Raw genomic sequence first — 18,742 nt, forward strand, 5'->3', positions numbered from 1 at the left:
ACCTTGCTCAAGGCTTATGTTTCTAAATCCCACGTGCAACTGGTCCAAGTCTACCCACTAGGACTCTCACAAGTAAATAAGACATTAAGAGAACACAAAGAGACCTGTCCCTGCTGCAGGGAGTGAGTGGGGTACTGACCTGTCGACCGCGTGGTCCTGGTACTGGCCTCGGTCTCGATGGTCAAAGTCATGGAAGCGGTGATCATACCGAGGGAAGTATGGGCGGTACCTATCCTCTAGGGCCACACGTTTTCCTTCTGGCCAATAGGCATCATCTCGCCTATTGTAAAAAGGATACAAATTTCATTTATGAAAAAGGAAGAGGGAAAAAGGGAGTGGAGTTGGGGAGTGGAGCTCTCTCTCCAGGCCCAGTATCATTTAAAATGTCCTGCAGGGCTCATCTCTAAACATTCAATCATTATCACTTTGACTTGATAAATTAATATCCCCCAAACTGCCAAGAGGCATATGAGTATCCTCATCTGACAGTCCTGAAAAACGGACTGCTGTGAGCTAATTGTGTCATGAGGCTGTTAATACCTTGATCCCCACCTGAGCTCAAATGCAAATGAAATAAAGTATTTGATTCTTCAGGACTGGTATTCCAAAGTGTCAGGTTTTCACCTTGCCATCTTCAATGATAACCTGAACTTCCCTCTGAGATTTTTTCAAAAAGCAAAGGGAATTAGATCAGGTGATAGTGAACTACATATAGCTCAGGACAGCATCCAATTATCTTCTTCCTGATTTTTACCAGAAAACTAGGTTCATGGGTGGTGGGGCGATGGGTGACTGTCAATTGAGCAGCTCAGAGAAGCTAGAGACCAATAAACCTACTTTGTAAATGGAAGGCAATGTCCTTTCCCACAGTGCTGACTCTGTGCCTCTCCGCCCACAAGGACATGAGATGGAGTGGCTGCCATGACCAATGCAGGTCTAATGCAGGCTTGGGCATCTCCTGTGACAGCACTCTAGAGGGTGCTGTCTAGATGGCGGTTATGCTCCACCAGGAATCACAGTGCAATTAATGGCACAGCCTAAGTGAAAGCATCATAAACCCTTCAGCAGTGTAACTATCCACACTCTCCAAATAATTCAGTTGGAGAAAAATACACAGCCATGAGATCATGACATTAAACTATACACACTTGAGGTGGTGGTGGCAGTGGCAGTGGCAGTGAATTCTGGAAAGGTGTCCAGAATCCATGTTAAATAGGCCTGATTCTCTACTCTGAGATGTTTGGGAGCAGAAGCAGCTACTGGAATGGGAGGAGAGGCACCACCTCTGGTGTACAGGTGGGCTGGATCCTTACCTCCCGTCGTCATGAGGCCTCCGGAGCCCCTGCCGCCGTTCTTGCTCATAGCGCAACTGCTCCTGCTGTCGTCGCAGCTCCTCACGCTCGCGGTGAATACGCTCCTGCTCCTTCCTGCGCTCACGTTCCACACGCATGCGCTCCCGCTCTAGCCGCTCCCGCTCCATGCGCTCCCGCTCCAAGAGGTGACGCTGGCACTCAAGCTCTAGGCGTTCCCGCTGCAGCCGTGCCTTCTCCTTCCAGGCCTCCAGGCGCTGCTCCCGCTCCCGCTGCTCCCGCTCTCTGGGGGACACAGCAAGGCCACTCTGACCTTCTGCTGTGGAGGTCTCTGGTCATCAAGGCACTGCCCTCCAAAGGGGCCGGGACACCTCCAGCTGGGCCAGTCTGAGATTCTCAAGTGCTCTCTGGCTTGGGCCCCAGACTACAAGGTGGCAGGTGCTCACCCACTCCCACTAAGCTGCTTTGATCAGCCAGAAGCCCCAATTTCCAAACTTTCCCTTTCTCAAAAAAGCAAAGCCAGAAGTGGGCTAACAGGAAGCAGGTGACAGCAAAGGGACACAGAGCTGCAGGTCCAGGACAGAAGGACTTGGCTCAAAGGCTCCCAAATGAAGCCACATGCCAGTAAGGGGGAAAAAAATAAGAAAGGCAAAGGGTAACTGCTGTACATAGAGAGAAAACACTTAAGCGTTACAGTAGCTTTCCCTGAGTGTGAAGGGTATTCTGTTGCAGGTTAATGCTGTAAAACAAGCCATCATTTTCACATCTTCCCTCTAAAAGACTGTAATTTTAAATGAGTGTTATTTTGAACAGAGGTGGGAAGGTGAGACAGGAGAAAGTTAGCAGGGTGATTGTATGCTGGCCTGGCTCCGGCAACTGGGGTCAAGGTCGCACATCCTCGACCACTGCACACCAGAGGCTGAGCAGAGACTGGGACGACCCTCCCCTGCATCTGAGGAAAGGACATACTGTCACTCTTCACACACTCCACTGGTGCCTGGAAAGGCTCCAAACCAAGTATGTGCCAATCGGAAGCAAATGACCTCCAATTGGGATCAAAAGTTTCTCAATGTACTTTTATTTTCTAAAGCAACACAGGCAAGGGCTGCAATCACACGACTTTAGAGAAAAGCAAATGCAGCATAACTGAAGTTTCCATGTGATCTACTTTAGCTCAAGAAAGTGCCCCAAACACCATCATGGTAAAGCCTCTGTTTCATGGAACTTTGGAGGAAGTGACAAGGGGGCTCTAGATATCCTGATGTGAAATGGCAGAACTCAAAAGTGGAAATAACAGGCTTCAATAAACTATCTTCTTAAGCAAAGGTGAGAGGGGCAAAGAACTTCGCCGTGTAACCACTGTTGCCTAAAAAGGCCACGAAATGCAAACTCCCAGAAGTGAAGAGGCTACTCCCATGATAATACCCCAAATAACTCCACCACATTCCTCGGTTGCCATTTTTTTATCCTATTTATGTAGAAGGTTTCCAGAGGGAAGACCGAGGCCTCAACACTTGGGACCTTTACATCAAGGCCACCCCTGGGTGAGCTTGCTCCATGGACCAGGTCCAACTTCAACCAGAGGAAACATTCAGCACAATGGGCTTTTGAAGAACATCGTGCCATCCATGATGGGTCTTTTGGCCCCGGGGGAAACACACAAGGTAGCCCATAAGCCCAGGCCACACAGGACTCTTGACTGGGAAGAAAAAAATGACAATACCCAGAGGAGACCAGCCGCCTGGCAGCCTGGCTCAGCCCCACTCACCTCCGCCTCTCCGACTCTCGGATTTCACGCTCCCACTGCCTCTGGCGCTCTCGCTCCCTTTGCTCTTTGATTTTGTCAAAGGACAAGATGTCTCTCTTCTCTTTGCTTTCCGATTTGCGATCCTGACTCTTGGAGCTCTGTTTACCAAAAGTGGTTTATTAATGTCAGAAAAATGATTACAACAAATGCACAATGAAAGTTAAATATGCAGGCCCTGGCTGAGTATCTCAGTCAGAGCATCATCCCGATACGCCAAGATTGTGGGTTTGATCTCTGGTCAGGGCACATACAAGCAACCAATGAACACATAAATAAGTGGAACAACAAGTTGATATTTCTCTCACTCTCTTTAAAATCAGTAAATAAAAATAAAAAAAGGTTAAATATGCATATTTGGATTAAATGAAGATTCTTCTGTCACACGTGGGTTACACGGAGGCCCCAGCATAGGACACTTTACAAACTGCTCACCCTATAGTCTGGCTTTTAAATGTTGTAAACAAAGGACATTAAAGGAAGAGAAAAGATGGAATGAAACCTCAGGAAAGTATAAGCAGTTTTTCTAGTGTAGTAAAGCCATGGGGCACATGTACAATGCCACATGGCCCCTTCATTCACTGGGGGCAGCTGTCAAGCCAGCTGTTTGGACAGTTGGATATGGGGCTGCACCTTTCATTTCTGAAGTGCTTGACCAGGGGTCAGGCAGGCAGCCTTGAAACAGAACAAGCCAATGTATTGTCCAGTAAGGTACACTCCCAAGAAAGGAGAAAGGATTAATGAGCGACTTCCTTGCTGTTCTATTTCTGGGATAAGGTAAGAAACACTGACAGCCAATTCCCACCTCTGAGGCTCTCAGAGGCTGGGACACTCAAAGTGGCCACGAATCAGTCTCCCAGGAAGCTTTCATACAGCCTAGGACTCACAACCTCCTAGAGAACCACAACCTGGCTCTTCAAAAAAGAAACCTGGGAGGCCACATTCTTCTTTTTTTTTTTTAAGATTTATTTATTTATTTTTAGACAGAGGAGAAGAGAGGGAGAGAAACACCAATATATGGTCGCTTCTCACATGCACCTACTATGGACCTGGCATGCAACCCAGGCATGTACCCTGGCTGAGAATCGAACAAGCAACCAACCCTTGGTTCGCAGGCCAGTGCTCAATCTACTGAGCCACACCAAGCCAGGGCTTGGGCGACCACATTTTTAAAAAGCTGCTAGCTTAATTTCTTAATTAACTCACATGGGGGATGGGTGGGTGGGAATCAATGAAAGACAAAGGAACCTGAAAGATGGGCAGTGGTCAGGACTAGATATTCTACTAAAAGAATGAGACCCTTTGTACCAGCATGGCACCCTAGTCCCCAAACTGGACTCCTGGGTTAACAACTTGGTCTGCCCACTTACTGGCAGCCCAGCACAAGCTCCAAACTCCATCAATGCCAGCATCCTCCATAATTTTCTGAAGGGCATACCATAACATCTACCACAAAGAATAACACACATGTACCTTTGGACACACAAACCCCACTGGTTAGTGGTTATAAGTCTGCCAGGAGGCAGGCACAGAAAGGCTGCACCACAGCAGTTTTCAACAGGGCATGTGTCCGTCTATACGAGGGATTAAATTTCTTAGCACTGAGCGCACACACACTGTACACCAAAGTCAACATCACCTTTCTGGCTTTGATACTGTGATACAGTTATAGGAAATAAAGCCACTGGGAAACCTGAGTGATAGACACATAAGACCTCTATCCTATCTTTTGTAACTTCCTGTGAATCTATAATTATTTCAAAATTTAAAATGTTTTAAAATTTAGCAGAACTGTGTACCTCAGTATATAAAGCTCTACAAGACATATTACATACAAAAGGTATCCAAGGGCAAGTTACAGAAACCCCGTTAGTGGTGGTGTTTCAGAGTACACAAGTGCGTGCTCCGTGTTATACCATGAGAGGAAGTATGAGTAACCCACATGGAAACAAAGAGGCTTCCATTTTGCTTGTGTTGTGCCTTCCTGTACTACCTGATGTCCTAATCACATGTAGATTACTTCTTTTTTTAAAACCTCAGTTATCTGGGTAGTAAGCTTATGGGTTTTATATTCTTCTCTACATTTTCCTGTAGTTTTGATTTTCATGTAGCCCATAGGAAAAACTGGCACTAACAATTGCTCTTTATAGAATCCAAATGTTAATTTAAATCTTAAGTATAGACAACACAAAGTTTTCTTGAACGAATCATAAAAATGTGGCCCTGGCTGCTGTGGCTCAGTGGATTGAGTGCAGGCCTGCGCAGGGAAAGGTCACCAGTTTGATTCCCAGTCAGGGCACATGCCTGGGTTGCAGACTGGGTGTGAGAGAGGCAACCGATCAATAGTATCTCTTGCATACTGATGTTTCTCTCCCTTTCTTCCTCCCTTCCTATCTCTCTAAAAATAAATACAATCTTTACTAAAAAACAGTGTATTTACTAAAAAAGCACTCCTCTCATTCCTGTATTAGCTGGAACCTTCATCAAGGACTCCCAGAGTGGAAAGAGCATATTAAGAAGCCCCTCACTTGTCCAGCTGTGTGCACAAGTTAACAGCAAGGTAGCTTGTTCTCTGATGGCATGACACTCAGTTTTAGGGGTGGACTCCACTTTTCTTTTTGGTTTATTTAATAGAAGACTAACAAATCAACTAAAGAAAATTAATAAACTGCTGTTAAATTAACCAAAGAATTGAAGCTGCCTTCTAACAAAGCCTGGGCCCTACGCATTCTGCTCTGTGGCGAGCTACCATTGGGAATCGGTTCTCCTAAAAGATGGTATATAGCCTGGCAAAGAATCAGAGATGGGCGAACACATTTCTGGAAAGCAAACATGGGAAAGTATTGATCTGAAATAAGTTCTAAAACCTAATGTCTGTATATATAATCTAAAGAGATAACAGTATGCCTCCTGAGAACTTCAAAGAACTCAATTTTTAAAAAAGATTTATTGATTTCAGAGAGAGACAAAGGAAATGAGAGAGACAAAAACATCTATTTATTGTTCCACTTACTTATGCATTCATTAGTTGATTCTTATGTGTGCCCTGACCAGGGATTGAACCCACCTTTGGCGTATCAGGACAATACTAACCAACTGTGCAACCCAGCCAGGGCTGACCTCTTAAAATGTTAAAGGCCAAACAATGTTTTCACAATGCAAACCAAAGTGGTCAAAAATGGCTGGATTTGAGGTGGCAGAAGCAGTACGTACTCTTTCTTTTGACCTGCTTGTGGTTTTCACACTAATGACAGGCTCTCCCTTTGACTTATCCATTATAACCGTCCGTTCCATTCCTCTGCTCCCTTTAGGAAAAAAACATAGCAGTCTGTGAAAATATGCTGACAACCTTATTTCCAGCGAGCAGCACAAAAGCCAGCTGGGGGCTTTCACCACTCCATCAAGTGACTGTTGCTAACGCTGGAGCCTCTGTACCTCCTCTCGTCTTCATGATGACATAAAAGCAGCACTACCAATACGGCCATACTGAGCAGGAAACAGCTGGCAGAGCCAGACAGGTCTTTGCTCACCTGGAATCGAGTAGCTCCCACTTGCTCACATCTTACAACTTAGACCCAAGTGAAAGTGTGTTCTGCAACATGTGCACAAACACATCCCGCCTGCAGGTTTCCTCTACCCCTCCCACCACTCAATCCTAATGGCTCCAGGATAAGCAATTTCAATTTTTCCTGCTCCCACACATTCTGGAATGCTCTGCAAAATCCAGGCTCTTGTGCTCTGAATCAGACATGGCTGGCTCTGAGGGAGTCCCTCCCCAATCCCGACAAGTGGGCTTCCCTTCAATGTCTTCAGCAATGAAGACTCCACACTGATTTTTCCTCTACACAACATGCTAAGCAGGCTCTAAGTGCAGACCAATCATTGATTTAGGGAAATTTGCAATATTTAAGGAACACTTAAAAGACACATTTCTCATGAGACTGCTAGCAAATTACCCCAATGATTCTGATCTAACTTGTAATGCACTGCACCAAATCCCAGTGCTCCAGATGGTCAGGTTTTGTTTCTGGTTTTCTTTTTTAGAAAGGGATGGGGATGTGCCTTTTTTGCTACAAAACATTCTGTGGTATCTCATGCAAATCTGAAGGTGCAGAGTGCAAGGAACTTTTATAAAATGACAACAGAGGTGGCAAGCTCCAAGTGCAACTGCTTCACAGGGTACAGCCATTATGAGGTCTTCCTTTTCTGCTTTTTAGGGGGTTTTCGGTTTGCTTTTAGATCTTGCTTTAACATACACGTAGGAAACATGGGATTAAAAACTTGCAGAACTTCACTTAATTAGAACTAGGACATCCTGCCCTCTGAAAAATCTATTTTCTGCTAAAGATTCAGGAAAAACAAAAACCCAGTAGACTTAAATCACTGAGCAGAATACCCCCAGATTTCCGCTGTCGTGTGCGCAGAAGCTCCTTTAGCCACGGCATCACCTGAGGCTCTGTTGCTTTAATGGCTTCCCATAAACAGCAAAACTCAACAGAGGCACCACCACAAAGCTCGCTGTACATACTTGGTCTAGGACACCCATCAGCCCACCCTGACTGTCTCTTCCTGGTAAACACTTAAGACTCACCTGATTTGGTGACTCTGGACCGATTTGTGGTTCCTGGTTTCAGCTCATCTTCATCTTTTTCTTCTTTTTTAATGTCTTCAGGCTTTTTCCCCTCCTTTTTCTCAATCTTCTCTTCCTTCTTAATTACAGTTCTATGTAAAAACATGGTAATTAAACTTGACTTCCTGAAGACTCTAACAGGAACAATATGCTCACTGAGAGTGCCACATAAAACAAACCAGCATGGCAGCAAGTGGTGGAGAGAATTATTTGAAAACTGCAGTAATAACGCCCTCTTCAGACACAGCCCCTATATTTCCACTAAAGTTAACTGCTACACCTCAAAACATGTAAGATAAAACTGCACGCTCAACAGGACGTTTTCCCAAAATACCAGATGCACTCATATATATGACTGGCATGCGAGTAGACATGATGGAAGAATGTGAAAAACTATTTTAAATGTCTCATTTTGAAACATTTTGTATGTGTGGAATATTTAGTTTTGTGGGACTTTTTTTTTCTTTAAACAAGTACAGTTCACGCAGCATGAAGCAGTGCGGCACCCTGCCCACTAACACTTGGTACCTGGTCATTTCTGCATATTTTAAAGCATTAATAAATAGTGTTACATGCCAGAAAATATGGCAATTTTATTCTAAGCAGTGAAATAAATCATCGTTGCCATTTGTCTTCCATATTTCCTAATACTGTTTATCTCAGGCAATTAAATTCTAGTCATTAAACGCCCACTGTGCACCAAGGTCCGGGAGAGGAAAGCCAGGTCCTGCTCGGTTCTCTAACTAGCACGTGTTGCCCTCTCTCCCAACTCCCTCCGAAATTTTCACAGCATGGAACTGTCATCTTTAATACTAATTCCAAGAAAAATTTTAACTAAAACAAAATTTTAAATGTAAGTACATACCATAATCATTGATGGTGTATATCAAAATTAACAATTTTAAACGTTTTTAACATATTGGTTTCCCTTTAAAAAAAATACAGCCCTGACTGGTGTGGCTCAGTGGGCTGGGTATTATCTTGCAAACCAAAAGGTTGCCAGTTCGATTTCTGGTCAGGGCACGTGCCTGGGCTCTAGGCCACATCCCCTGTCTCTCCCCTCTCTCTGCTTCCCTTCCCTCACTCTAAAAATAATAAATACATATATACATAAATAAACAAAATACTGTGCATGCAGCGAATGTCACAGATACACTTGTCCCATCCCCAAGACAACCACCACCCTTGTTGCCATAACTGTCAATCACTCCATTCAGCTCCACTTCTCAAACCTTCACAGGCACTTTCACATAATCCTGATGATCTTTAGGGATGTTTTACAACATTTCTGAAAACTGACATAACGGGATGGTTCTCAATATGTGGCCCTCTAGCACTTTTCATCTCATGTTTTAAAGGTTAATTGTGTGGACATATACACAGATCTGGTTCCTCTCAACTGCTACACAACCATCCACAGTTATTTACCATTTCCCTTCTGATAGGCTCGGGATCCCTCCCAGTGACTACATGACTGCAAACAGAGCCACCACGAATTATCTCAGCTGTACCTCTTCCACTATTCTGGAGCAGTGTCTTTTCCTTCCAAGGAGATCTGAAAAATGTTGTGACAAGAGACCCCTCCCTACTTGTTCTATACTCATCTGGCACCCCCTTGACACAAATAACTTGTTGATAACACTAAGTTAAAAAGTAGTTTCTAGCCCTGGCTGGTATAGCTCAGTGGATTCAACGCGGGCCTGAGAACCAAAGGGTCACCAGTTCGATTCCCAGTCAGGGCACATGCCTGGGTTGCAGGCCAGATCCCTAGTGGGGGCCACATGAGAGGTATGTAGATATTGATGTTTCTCAACTCCTTCTCTCCTTCCCTTCCCCTCTAAAAATAAATAAATAAAATATTTTTTAAAAAAAGCTCTTAAAACACAGGTCTCACTTCTAAATAAATACACGAAGCCCATTTCTCATAGACCTATAATTTCCAATTTGGCCACAATAAAGACTGGCAATCACATCATTAAAAACCTCATAGTCCAACATATGAGTGTTGATATCCATGGCCATGTTTACATAACTGAATTTTCTTACTTAAAAACAAAGGAATTACTGTGAGACTAATAAGAGTCTCAGCAAAGGGTTCAATTTTTAGAGTATGAGTAGACCTGGAAGTAGAAATAAATTGTGTTAATATAAAATTAATACAGACACACAGCCTTCTGAGAATAGACCTTTATTTTATCAAGCATATCACCAAGGTCTACCTTTCCCAAAAAATAAGGCTATGATTTTGATAACAGTATAAATAAGCAATGCCTGCTCTGAAATGCCTGTCCCTACTTTTATCTTTTTTTTTTTTTAAGATTTCATTTATTGCCCTGGTTGGTGCAGCTCATTGGACTGAGCGCTGGCCTGAGAACCAAAGGGTCACTGGTTCAATTACCAGTCAGGGCACGTTCCTGGGTTGTGGGCCAGGTCCCCAGTGGAGGGGCACATGAGAGGCAACCACACACTGATGTTTTTCTCCCTTTGGGAGAAAACAAATAAATAAAATCTTTTAAAAAATTATTTATTTTTAGACAGAGGGGAAGGGAGAAAGAGAGGGAGAGAAAGATCAGTGTGTGGTTGACTCTCGTGCGCCCTGTACTGGGGACCTGGCCTGCAACCCAGGAACGTGCCCTGACTGGAAAGCAAATTGGTGACCCTTTGGTTCTCAGTCTGTGGTCAATCCACTGAGCTACACCAGGCAGGCCTAGTTTCATCTTGATTAAAGCTATAGATTACCTCCTTTATAAAAACAGTATTTCAGAACTTTGGTTCTCAAATTACTGTGCCAAGGCACAACCGAGTTACCAGAGTGAACTCATAGTTACTCTGGGATATTTCAAGTTTTTGAGGGAAGTACAGCAATACTTCACAACTGTCAGGTGCTGCACAAACTTCTAGTTTGAAGATGTTCATTTCAATATCCAATCAGGCTACATTCCTTTGAATAATACTGTTATCTTTGCAAAGCTGATATGAAAAGCAAGATTCATGTGAAAATCAACCTGGACCATGCATGAAATGATTCTAAGGTGTGAGAGGCTGTACAAGGGCCCAGGATGTTAAGAACAAAAAGGAAGTATTGTTCATTCATTTTGTGTTATTTTTTTCAGCAGGCTACTACATTGGATGTAAATATTTATTGAGGATCACCTGGATCTATTTTTTTAGTGATAAGGTTACCCCAATGAATATCTACTGAAACCTGAATACTGAAGTGGCAGCAGACGAAAAGTCACCTGCAACACAAATGAAAGCTAGTGAGGCCGTCTACGCAAGGGACACGTGCTTGTTTTGTGAGTGACCCTGTGGCTACCACCCACCCTCCTCCTGGCCATCATCCCAAGAGAAAGCTTTAAAAAGATCACTTTACTTTTCAATTTTGATCTCCACAGAATGATGTCTGTCAATTCCAGAAACTTTTTCCTTCTTCACTTCACACTCCTTCCTGTCAGACAGCTTTTTCCCAGCAGGTTCGTTTTTGGCCTAAAATATAATGCAGGCAGAAAAGGCTCGCAGACAGGTCTTCTTACGCGTGAAATTCGTGAGTTACAACAGGCAAGGACTGTCTCACCTTCTCTACAGAGATCATTCTTCCGTGAAGCTCAGTTCTGTGGAGATGGCTGATACACTTTGTAGCCTCATCAGATGTTGACATGGTGACAAAGCCATAGCACCGAGCCCCAGGACTGCGGGCATTGGTCACCACTTTAGCCCCGACAACCTTCATGGGAAAGGGCACTCTTATTTTCTCATACTAATAACCACAAAACGTCAAAAAATTACTAGCAGGTAACAGATCATGAAAATCATTTCCACTAGTTTTTACTTCTCCAGAAATTGTCAGTTCTTCATAGCTACCAAAGCAGTCCTAACCAATCCTGACCTATCAAAATACAATTGCTTTTGATATAACATTAGCTCTCATAATGACATAAAGCGAATAGGAAAAGCTAAAATCAGTTAAATGCCACTAACCACAACTTATTAATTAATCAAAAGCCCATCCCACTTGGATCATTTTCTCCAATTCTACTGTATCCATGTATAGCTGAGGGACTATCTACTCAGAAATGCACCCCCTACCTATGTGGACCACAGCTGAGAAGACCTCTAACACAGATGTAAAGCAAACTTCCACTTCCAGCCAGAATGAAATACCAAGTGTTAACCCTGAAACAACTTAAAACAGGAAGTTCAGGCAACAAGAGTTTTCAGACCCCAGATATTAAGCTACACAGGATGGTGACACTTGCCAAGCACAGAAACACACAAGACGGATGTATGGTTGTCCTGCCTCACTGCCTAGAGGTTCCAGGCATGGGCAGGGAGGAGGAACTAAGGGGCTGGTCTCCCTGAAGTGAGATCAAAGCAGTGAGCAATCATAATACCACAAAGAGAGCCACGCGAAGGCAACTGCAGAAAGCTGCACAGTGTGTGTGCATGAGAAAACTGTCAAGGCTAGGGAGAGGACTGCCTGCTAAAGCAGAGGGAACAATCCCTGGGCTCACCCAGGGCTGCAAAAGGCTTTCACCCACAGTAAACCCAATGGCTGGTGGGAAAGTCTGTAACTCATGGGCATCAGGCTGACTGCTCAGAAGGGTGCTGCCTCAAGAACAAATGAAGAGAGCCCTGAGATCTGGCCTGATTAATGAAGCTCAACAGCAAGCCTCAGAAGGAGCCAGTAACTGAACTGTGCCCCAGCAAAAGCTCAAGGAAATGTGAGCAAGACGCAAGGGACGCAAGAATAACTAGCTGTCAAAAAGGTAAAAGTCACAATGTTTGATATACAATCAAAAATGACTGGGTTAGCCCTGGCTGGTGTAGCTCAGTGGACTGAGCACGGGCCTGCAAACCACACGATCGCGGTTCGATTCCCAGTCAGGGCACATGCCTGGGTTGCAGGCCAGTTTCCAGCAGGGGACTCACGAGAGGCAACCATACATTGATATTTCTCTTCTTCCCTTCCTCTCTAAAAAAAAAAAATGACCGGGATAGCCAAGAAGCAAAAAAGTCTGACTCTAATGAAGAAAACAAACTAACCAATAGAATCAGACTCAAGTGACACAGTGACAAAATTAGTAGTCATGGATACTAAGCAGTTGTTTTAGCTACATCCCAAATATTCAGGAAAGTGAAGAAATGACTCAGCATGTTAAGTAGACACATGAACGATATTTAAAAATACCCAAACCGAGCTTCTGAGATGAAAAGTACATTGGATAGGAATGACAACAAACATTATAGAAGATTAAGGAACTTGAAGACATGGTGAGAGAAGCTATTCAAAATAGAGAAAAAAGACCAACACCACCAAAGGAATCAAGAGCAATATATAGAGTCCTTGAAGGCAGGAAAAAAACATAGCAAATGAAATCAACACACATCATCAGCAAAGTGCTCCAAAGCACTGATAAACAGAAAATGTTAAAGGCAGCCAGAGGAAGAAAAGCCATGTGTGCTGATTAGAAGCACAGCCAACTGGTCGGAAACAATGTGAGCCAGGAGGTGGTGGAGCTGGCTTTGTTATCTGGAAGAAAATCAACCGACCTGGAATTCCACACCCAGTCAAAATAGCTTGCAAAATGAAGGCCAAAGGGTGACTTGCAGACACACAAATTCCTCATCAGCAACCCTGCCCTACAAGAAAGGTTCAAGAAGAACGATACCAGTGGTAACTTGGATAAAAACAAGAAGGACTAAAGACACCCAAAATCATGAACCTGTAAAATTAGAAACTCACATTTTTTATTTACAAATAAAGGTAAAGGTAATTGTTAAAAAAAAACCCACAAAAACGAGCCAATAATATACTGTGTGGTTTTCTTAATAGAAAATGTATGTTGATAACATCACAAAGGCTGGGATGGGGCAAAGGCAATGTACTGTTATGAGGGATTGGTGCAGTATCACTGGCAGCCATATTACGGTAATTTAAGACATGTACTATAATTCCTAAAAGTAACCCCTGAAAAAAAATTTGCACCTCAACCAAAAGGACAGAGAAAATAATCAAAAGAGAAATCAAAATATGTTGAGACAAATGAAAATGGACAGTCAATATATAAAAACCTATGGGATGAAACAAAAACCATTCTAAGAGGGACATTCGCAGCAACAGATGCCCACATCAAGAAACAAGAAAAATAAAAACAACAACAAAACAAACCCCCCCAACGTTACACTTCAAGAAACTAGAAGATAGTTATACTAGTTATATACAGTCATAGGTAATAAACCACAAATCATAAAAAATACCCAATACAAAAGTGATTCAAGAAGAAACAGGAGAGAAAATAGAGCCAGAGCGCAGATTCAAACCCAGCTGGAAGAATGTTTGCACTAAATGTCAATGTTCTGTAGGACATCTGAAGAAGGTAGGGCTAGCCCCTCTGGAAGTGCAAAGGGCCTCTGAGAAATAGGAGCCCTGGGTTCTGGCTCTGACCACCTCTGATCATGGGTCAACCTGAATAAGTCATCTCTTCTTTTTCGACCTGTGCTCCCAACTGGGACAAGGTCCAGGGAACAGTCCATGCTCTCTGGTTCCCTGAAGAGCGTGCTTTTGCATTTCTGCTCCCGCCCTGCCCCCAACCCAGGGATGGAAGAGTTCTGCTCTGTCTAAAGAAAGCCCCAGAGTACCCCATACAGGGCCAAGGTGACAGAAGCCTCTGCTGATGACAAAAGTGTCAGTTCTCAAAGTGGAGATGAAGCATCACATTTTTACATCTCCTTAAGGTCAGAGGGGTGAGTCAATTATGTTGTTCAACCTTTCCATCAATTATCCTTCCAGGGTATCACATCCAATGACAGTTAAATCCAAATGAGGGCAGAGACCGTGAGAAGCTCACATATCCCTGTCCACCCTGTTTCCCTTGCCCTCTGCCCTGAAGCTCTTCACAGCAGCCTCAGATGAGTTCACTCAAATTACAAAGCCCTGCCCCACCACAGGGCCTGCCTTTATCAGAGCTGAACTCCATAAGCACACCAAACTCCAATCACTCAGGCCTTGCCCTAAATATCTTTCTCAGGGAAGCTACCTCCCAAATCTAAATTAGATCTCCCTGCCATACACAACTGGCATGTGGTAATTCTCCTTAACATACTTACTGCACGTGTTATATTGAATATGTGTTTCTTTTGTAAATGATTTTCCCACCAGCGTGTAAGATCTATGATGACAGGAACTTTTTTGTTTGCTTAGGCTTTATAATCAGTGCCTGAATCCAAAAGGAGGTCAAAAAAATAAATGGGTAGATTACAGCTTAATAGTTTTCCAAGGCCTTCTGAATGCTTCTCCTGGATGCTGTCTGCTTAAGTCACTAAAGCATTCACCAATACCCAACTGTGACATGGATCTGAGCAAAGGTATGACCAGAGCAGGTCAGGATGAGCTAGCCACAGAAACTCTGTCCGGAATCCCTATAATTTCTTAACATCTCCAGGCACCAACCCCTACTTCTCCCTCAGAGGGCCACCTCCCATAGGCACTCAGGAGACCAGGGCTGTCCCTATGGCTTATAAGAAGACTGCTTTATCACCTAACTCTAAAATAACAGAATCATTTTCAAAAGTCCTTCAGGTTCCTTGGAAAGCTTCTAAACTGTATTATTTTCCTCCTGCCCCTAAAAGCAGCATATTAGGTGACTTATTTCTAAACCACTATCACATCCCAGTTTTCAAATGATATACTCAAGATGCTTTTAAGATATAAAAGTCAACACTTCACTTACTGTTAAGAAGAAAAAAAAGTCAGCACACCAGCTTTAAGTTCTGCATAAGCCAAAAGATAGTAGCTTCTTGAAGAGAAGTCAGAACCACATGAACGTTTCAGATAGCAGCTATTTATAAGTTTTCTACATAGTCCTCTATGCCATGATGCTGTTCTGCCTGCTATCGACTCTCAACCAGAAAAAAGGGCACCCAACCCCAAACCAGGTGGGTTTTCACCCTTTGAAGATCCCCCCCTTGCCTTCTGTTAAACCATGAATGACCACCAAATCAGCAAAAGCTCGTATATTTTTTAATGCCAAATTGAGATGAGGCAGCAAGACATAAGGGAGAGCATACCTTCCCATACTTGCTGAAAAGGTTCTTCAGATCTGTCGCTCGAGTTGTGGAGGACAGTCCGCTGACCCACAGATTCCTACCAGAACTGCTGCTGATCCGACCTGGAGCAGGAAGGAGAGGATTATGCTTTGCCCCCAGGCATAAAAGGAACCACTCCTAAGATGTGGTCCTCTCTCAAACACTAACTACATCCTATTTCAACTCTTCTGATTCAAGAATTTAATTACTGTCAACATCAAGGACAGAAGATGAAAAACGCCATCCACGGCAAAAACAGTTTTCTTACTTGAGGAATAACCACATCTAGGTCAGTTACAAACTGAAATGTCCTCCAATGAAGATCACAACCAAGATAGCAGTTTCTGTAACTCTTGTTGTATTATTCAATGGAGAATGGGATTGTAATAGGATTCAGTGTAAGAGAATTTTTACTATCCCATAAATGACAGCCATGAGAGACATAAAACACAGCATTTAAACTAATCTCTCAAGATACAATTATATGATTTATTCTAGCAATCCACAATGAAACAAACTAATGGATCCAGAACATAGCAACTTCCAGGCTCCTTCCTCCCAAGCTAAGGGATCCACAGGTGGCTCCCCACCATGTAAGTTAAATCATACCTTTTTCATCTTTAATGACTGGCTTTATATCTTTTTCTTCCTTAAAAGAACTAGAGATAAAAGTTAATGTTAATCACACAGGAAAAAAACAAAAGAAAACTAAATTAAAAGTAAAATGTGCTAAAACTGAATACCTACCAGAAAATTAGTCTGAAATAAAATTTTAACAGACGCCTTTGCAAGCTTATATTGGATATCTGCCCCCCAAATACAATGTCAGATTCTTAAGTCAATCAATTTAACTGAAGAGAACACTTAGCAATTAAAAGTACAACCATAGTAGGTTGGGAAAAAAAATCAAATCAGCCATTAAAAATACAAAGAGAAATCAAACATTCTTTAGAAATAAATTACAATTTCGTCAGTCTGGCTGGCCAATTGCAGAAAAAAAAAACAGCTTATGTGTGTCATTAAACGACCAATGAAAAGGAGATAGCGTCTGGTCTAAAACTGAGAAAAAACAAACCTCATTTTCTGATCAGCGCCCTCACTGGCTGAGGACTCTTTAGGAGCCGGAGGGACTTCATTACAAGCTTCAAAAGCAAACTTCTTCACGTCTTCTTTGCTATCTCTGAGGTCTGGGCTTGAGGCTTCCGGGGGCGCTTCCGCGACCTCCTCGCTAGAGGCTTCCGCGCGCTCTGAGGCTTTACTACTCTGCTCAACTGGCTCCTCTAGCCCTACAGGCTCACAGTCCGTCCTCTCGTCACCGCCTGTCTGCTCCACGGGCTCCCTTTTCACTACCGCTAACAGGGTGTCTGCCTTGCTCCACTGAGCTTGTGCTGTTGACTCGCTGGCCAAATCTAAATCACCCTCCTCCGGATGGCCGCTGCCAAAAAGGTCTTCTTCCTCCGCAAGCTTTCTGTCTGGCCCCACGCTACTTGTATCCTGTGCAAATGGCTGCTCCAGCTCGGAACCTTCTTCTTTTACTGGCTCAGATTTACAAGTTTCCCCCAAAATGTCGAGTATTTTCTCATTTTCTACGGATTTAACAGGAATAGAATGGCACAAGGTTTAATTACCAGGGAAATAAAGCAATCACAAATGCGGAACTGGCACGGCTGCCACACTAACACGAAGAGAACTGCTAGCTACACAGAGATTGGAAAACCCGCGGGTACACACGTTACACTGGTTACACTACCTGCGCTCCAACCGACTGACTGCTACTAGAGTAAGCCGCTAGGCTACATGGTAAAGGCCCCCACAGATTTAAACACCTACAACCACTTGGCTGCTTCTCAATAGTCTTCTTCATGTTTTGTTCAAGTCTGGGTCTTCTGACTTATTTTTCCAATGTCCAAGGTGCTGAACCGAATGCAGTCACCATTCAATGACAGCTCAATTTCCAAATTTCTTTGAATTTCTTTTAACAGAACAGTCCAAAATGAAAACCAGAAACTCTTCAGATGGCGAGAGATAAACGCAGTTCAGAAGGGGAATAATATGTTGGAAATTTTCATGAAGAAACTCTGTTTCCTCTTCTGGAATCCAGTCACTTCTCAGGTTATAAGTGCCCTGACAATCGCATTATCCTGCCTTAACTGAATTAGTCAAATTGACTGTAGAGAAATATCACAAGATCTGTTTCATGTGTAGAAGCACATGGAAGAATCATAAGGAGAAATTATGTAAATGCCATTCTATGTGGTTAGAGAGATGAACATAATTGCTACATCTCACCACATATATATGACCTCTAAAAATCGTAACGGTCGTTCCACAGATCTGGTGATATAAATGGGTTTCCAATCTCTGATCCTTGTACGATCTGGATTGTCCACCATAAAAATTATTTATAAGACCATAACACAGCATAAAATATACAGACAACTTGAAAAAATTATAGTGAGAAAACTTTCAAACCATAATTGTTGTGTTTCTCTTATCAGTACCTGGCTCCAATAGTGGTTCTTCAATATCCTATTTATAAAAAGAAAAGAGAAAGAAAGAACACAGGCATTTAAAAACTAGCTAGGTACATTTTCCAAGCAGATACAGCTTTCACTCAAGTATGAATAAATGCTGTTTCAAAGAACTTTCTCTACTCAAAACAATATACTTCAACCTACAATCATTTTGTCACTTTCTCCCCAGCAAAAGCAGAAAGGTAGTGGTACTATTTAGCTTATTTAATTCTCCTCTCAGAGCCTGGCTACCCTCTCCCAAGTCCAAGCTATTCTAATGGTCTCACACAGATGGCCAACTGCTTTATATATCACACCAGACTGGAAGAAAAAAATGTGTTTTGCTCAACATAAACTATTATTTGTAACTGGAGCCAGTTAACAAAACCATTTCTTTACC

General features: G+C 43.0%; 1 protein-coding gene across 2 annotated transcripts in view; it reads right to left on the bottom strand.

The window, feature by feature from the left end:
- SAFB2 (scaffold attachment factor B2) overlaps nt 1-18,742 on the bottom strand; it is a 31,842-nt gene that overhangs the window by 5,035 nt on the left and 8,065 nt on the right. For both annotated transcript variants that reach the window (XR_005065939.1, XM_037042645.1), the window contains exons 6-16: nt 18,331-18,358; nt 16,905-17,415; nt 16,439-16,488; nt 15,812-15,912; nt 11,319-11,468; nt 11,118-11,230; nt 7,706-7,836; nt 6,328-6,419; nt 3,079-3,215; nt 1,314-1,595; nt 140-280 (exon numbers count right to left, since the gene is read on the bottom strand). Coding sequence is in view for 1 of the 2 variants with exons in the window: in XM_037042645.1 (XP_036898540.1) it covers nt 140-280; nt 1,314-1,595; nt 3,079-3,215; nt 6,328-6,419; nt 7,706-7,836; nt 11,118-11,230; nt 11,319-11,468; nt 15,812-15,912; nt 16,439-16,488; nt 16,905-17,415; nt 18,331-18,358 (1,736 nt within the window). In the remaining variant the exon portion in view is untranslated. The remainder of the gene's footprint in view (nt 1-139; nt 281-1,313; nt 1,596-3,078; nt 3,216-6,327; nt 6,420-7,705; nt 7,837-11,117; nt 11,231-11,318; nt 11,469-15,811; nt 15,913-16,438; nt 16,489-16,904; nt 17,416-18,330; nt 18,359-18,742) is intronic.

Source organism: Sturnira hondurensis, unplaced genomic scaffold (assembly GCF_014824575.4).
Source record: "Sturnira hondurensis isolate 20B ecotype Veracruz unplaced genomic scaffold, ASM1482457v3 Scaffold0003693, whole genome shotgun sequence".
NCBI classification, from domain to species: Eukaryota; Metazoa; Chordata; class Mammalia; order Chiroptera; family Phyllostomidae; genus Sturnira; species Sturnira hondurensis.